This window comes from Nestor notabilis, unplaced genomic scaffold (genome assembly GCF_000696875.1).
Source record: "Nestor notabilis isolate BGI_N333 unplaced genomic scaffold, ASM69687v1 scaffold16786, whole genome shotgun sequence".
In the NCBI taxonomy this organism is placed as follows: Eukaryota; Metazoa; Chordata; class Aves; order Psittaciformes; family Psittacidae; genus Nestor; species Nestor notabilis.
The window spans coordinates 1026-5958 of NW_009932544.1; the positions used below are offsets into that span (position 1 = coordinate 1026).

The following is a 4933-nucleotide window of genomic DNA, read 5'->3' on the forward strand; positions in this document are numbered from 1 at the left end:
GAGGTTGGGTCCGCAGGTGCTGCCGAGGGTGGCGATGGAGGGCGCCTGCCGCCGGCGCGTGATGCTCTCCTTCATGCGGCCCTCGCCTGTCACCTTCACCGTGAAGGGGCTCCCTGCAGGTCACGGGCATCTCAGGACGTGGCCACCAGGAGGGGACCCACATCCTCGGCCCCCTGGAGCCACCCCCCGTGTGTTCCCCCTCTGTGTTGCTTGTCAGCGAACTTGATGTTGATGATGTAGTTGCCGGGCTCGGTGGGGCAGTAGGTGACCTTGCAGGTCCCGTCCTCCACATCCTCGCAGTTGATGTCCACCTTGCTGGGGCCCTCGATGGACAGGCCCAACCCGCCATAGCCTGGGGAACCATGGGGACATGATTGGTGATGTCCCACTGATGGTGTCACCGTCCTGGCCATGGTCATGCCACCATCATGGCCACTATCCAACCTCAGCCACAGCCATCATCCCATCTTGGTCGTGGCCATGGTCACCATCACATCCCAGTGATGACCATGGCCACCATCCTATCCTGGCTATGGCCATGCCACAGCCATGGTCACTACAGCATCACCCTGGGGGCTACGGCTGCACTACGGCCACCATGGCCACCATCCCTTCCTGGCCATGGCCACGCAAGGCAACCAGAATGGTCCAGATGGCCACCACCATGGCCACCATCCAACCTCAGCCACAGTGACCATCTCTCCTTGGCCATGGCCACTACAGTACCACAGCCACCATCCCATCCCAGCCATGACCATGGCCACCATCCCACCCTGGCCATGGCCACCACATCATAACCATGGCCATGACCCCATCCTATGTTGGCCACAGCCAACACATGATCTTAGCCACCATTGCATCCAGCCATGACCATGGTCACCATCACATCCCAGTGATGACCGCAGCCGTGATCTCATCCTGGCCATGGCCATGGCCTCTATCCATTCCTAGTCATGACCATGGCCACAATCCTATCCTGGCCATGTCTACCACCCCATCCCACCACAACCACCCCATGGCACTGACCATCCCACACGGTCCCCCCAGCCCATGGCCCCATGGGTTGTGGTCTCACCGGCGCTGCGTGTATCCACGATGAACTCAGCCACCTCGAAGGTGTGACCTTCCACCAGCCCCTTGCCCCACACCTTCACCCTGCTGGCGTCCCCGATCTCCGACTGCCCCACCAGGATCTTGAAGGGGCTGTTGGTGACGTGCTGCCCGCTCTTCTTCACGCTCACCACGTGCTCACCCACCTCCTTGGGCGTGAAGGAGATACCTGGAGGGGACACCATCATCAGACACGTCCAACAGCCCCTGGTCACCACCTCCAGCCTCTGGCCACCACCACCACCATGCCCTGGGTATCCAATACCACAGAGCCACCCATCCCTGTGACCCACAGCCCTGTTGTCCCTGTCCCACATCCCCAAGTCCCACATCCCCATCCCTGTGTACCCACCACCCCACGCCCCATGTGCTAGTTCTCCTGCAACCACATCCCAATGTCCCCATGTCCCCATACCCCATATCCCCATGTCATAGAATCATAGAATAGTCAGGGTTGGAAAGGACCTTAAGATCATCTAGTTCCAACCCCCTGCCATGAGCAGGGACACCACACACTAAACTATGTCACCCAAGGCTCTGTCCAGCCTGGCCTTGAACACCTCCAGGGTTGGAGCATTCACAACTTCCTTGGGCAACCTATTCCAGTGCCTCATCACAATCACTGGGAAGAGCTTCTTCCTTATATCTAACCTAAAGTTCCCCTGTTTAAGTTTAAACCCATCACCCCTTGTCCTATCACTGCAGTCCCTAATGAAGAGTCCCTCCCCATGTCCCCATATCCCATGTCCCATATCCCATATGGCCATATCCCCATATCCCCATATCTCCATATCACATATTCCTGTATCCCATGTCCTATATCTCACATCCCATATCCCTATGTCCCCATGTCCCCATATCCCTATGCCCCATATCCCACATCCCGTGTCCCTCGCACCGATGTGCCGGTTGGGCAGCCTCTTGAGCAGGCAGGGCTCCTCGGTGCCGGACGGGGCTCTGATACTGGCCGTCAGGAGGCTCAGGTCCGTCTCCGTGATCTTCAGTGACACGTCCGTGGAGGTGCCCACGTTGAGCTGGGACGTCCGCATGGAGTCGTCCCCTGCGGAGCTGCCGTCAGTGGGGCCATCCCCATGGCCATGGGTGGGGTCCTTAAGACCCCAGAAGATCCCCATGGCCATGGGATGATGTTCCCAAGGACCAACGAGGTCCCTATGGCCATATGATAAGGTCCTGGTGGTCAAGGATGTACAGGGACACCACATCTATGTGATGGGCCATGCAGGTGTCCCCATGACCACATAGATGTCTCCATAACCACACAAGCATCCCCATGGTCATACAAAGGTCCCAGGACCTTAGTGGGATCCCAATGCCCCATGAGGACCCTATAGCCATGTGGTGATGTTCTGTTGGCCAGGGATGGACAGGGACACCACATCTATGTGGTGGGTCCCCATGACCATGCAGGTGTCCCCGTGACCATGCAGAGATCAACATGGCTTTGGCTGCCGTCCCATCTTAGTCATGACCACCATTCCATCCCATCCACAACCATCATCCCATCCACTCCATGGCCATGGTCACCATCTGATCCCAGCCATGACACCCTGCAGGTGTCCCCATGACCATACAGAGGTCCCCATGACCTTGGTGGACCCTGGGTCCTGTCTCACCGGTGATCTTGGCAGTGAAGGGGCTGCCTGGGATGTGCTTGTCGTCAAAGCGCACAATGATGTTGTAGTCCCCCGGCGCCGTGGGCAGGTAGGACACGGTGCACGTCCCGTCCTTGTTGTCCTGGCACGTGATCTCCGCCTTGGTAGGCCCTTCCACCGCCAGCGAGAGCCCACCTAAGGGACACGGCATGGCCGTTAGGAGCCATTGAGGGCTTCCAGCCTCTTCCCAACCCTTCCTGGTGGCATTGAGGATGTCCCAAGACCCTCTTGGTGCCCCCTTTGGCTACCACTCACCCTCGCCGGCATCCTTGGTGACGATGGTGAAAGTACAAGGCTTGTTGACCATCCCATGGCTCAAGCCTGGCCCGTAGGCGCTCACATGCCGGGGGTTGATGGCGTCCACATAGAACTGGAGGGGACTCCCTGAAGACAAGGAGAACATTGGTCAAAGCCCCCCATGGGGACACCTAATACCATGACAGGCTGCTCAAGCCATGGCTGCACAACCCAAGGTGGGATCCACCATGCTCAACCACCTCCCAGAGCCCCCAGTGCACCCAGAGCGATGTCTCACCAGGGATGTGGTTGCCATCATAGCGGATGTCCATCTCGTGCAGGCCCTTCTCAGTGGGCGCGTAGCGCACGGTCACCGTCCCATCCTTGTTGTCAGTGATGTTGGGTCGCGCCGTCTTCCCCGAGGGCATCCGCACCTCCCCTATGGTCACCAGGTCAACCGGGTGTAACCATGGGGCTGGATCCTGCCCCACTGTGCCCCACAGTGCCCCCCACACTGAGGTCTCCCCACCCTGGTACCTGTGATCTCGCCCTTCTGCACGGTGAAGGGGATGACCAAGTTGAAGGGCCGCAGGTTCTCAGCGGTGGCTGGGGGCTCCTCTGTGGCCTGAGGTGTGGGGTAAAGACCATGGTACCCATTGTGGTGGGCAACACCATGGTGGCCACCATGGACCCAAAGCTCTGCCCCATGGTGTCCACCATGTTCTCCCAACACTATGGTGACCATCATGGTCTTCCAATCCCTTGATCCTACCATGGCCTCAGCTCTCTGCCACATGGCACCCATCATGCTCTCCCTGCTCCATGATGGCCACCATGGCCTCCTAACCCCATGATGGCCACCCTAGCCCCAAGTCTCTGTCCCATGGTGCCCACAATGATATTACAACCCCATGCTACCCAGCATGGTCTCCCAGCCCCATGGTGCCCACCATGGCCTTTAACTCCATCATGTCCACCATGGCCCCAACATGGCACCCATAATGCTCTCCCTCCTCCATGCTCCCAGTCATGGTCTCCTAACTCCATGGTGCCTATCACAGTCTCCCAACCCCATGATGGCCACTATGGCCCCAGCTCTCTGCCCTATAGCACTTATCATAGACTCCCAACCCCTTGGTGCCCACCATGCTTGCCCAACTCCATGAAGACCACCACTTCCCCAGCTCTCTACTCCACGGTGCCCACCATGATTTTCAATCCCATGGTGACCATCATGGTCTCGCAATCCCCTGGTGCCTATCATAGCACCAAATCTCTGCCCCATGGTGCCCACCATGGCTAAACTATCTGCTCTTTGGTGTTCATCACAGTCTCCCAACCCCATGGTGACCACCATGGCCTCTCAGTTCTCTGCCCTATGGTGCCCACCATGATCTTCCAACCCTTTGGTGACCGTCATGGCCCCAACTCTCTGCCCCATCGCACCCATCATGGTCTCCCAGCCCCACGTTCTCCACCCCACATCACCCCACTGTCACGCACCAGGACATGGAAGGGGCTGTTGGGGACGTGCTCGCCGCCGAAGCGGATGGTGATCACGTATTTCCCAGGCTCGGGCGCTGTGTAGTAGATGTCGAAGGTGCCGTCGTGGTTCTCCACCACGTCCACGTCCAGCTCGGCGCCGTCGGGGGTGGACACTTTGCAGGTCACCTTCCCTTGCCCGGCCGCTTTGGCGTCCACTGTGATCACCGTCTCCTCCCCGATCTGGATGGTGGGACCCAGGCAGGCACCTGGAGGAGGTTTGGGGGGGTCATGGTCATGGGGACCCGTCTGCAGCCCCACAGATGACCCCCTGGCCCAGCCCCTGCGGCACTTACCCAGGCCATGGCCCCCAATGGACACTGCGGAGAGACCAGGGAGAGGCACGTGAGAAGGGGCAGGGGCGGGGATGG

At 59.2% G+C, this 4933-nt stretch overlaps 1 protein-coding gene across 1 annotated transcript; it reads right to left on the reverse strand.

Moving 5' to 3' along the window:
* Window positions 1–14: 14 nt before the first annotated feature.
* On the reverse strand, window positions 15–4882 carry LOC104407234 (filamin-C-like; the record flags this gene model as incomplete). The annotated part of the gene is made up of 10 exons (XM_010016456.1): window positions 15–109; window positions 184–352; window positions 1076–1279; window positions 2009–2170; window positions 2745–2918; window positions 3039–3167; window positions 3319–3459; window positions 3558–3645; window positions 4524–4771; window positions 4859–4882. Coding segments are annotated over 10 exons (1434 nt in total), but the record flags the coding sequence as incomplete, so codon positions are not given.
* Between the last annotated feature and the right edge of the window lie 51 nt (window positions 4883–4933).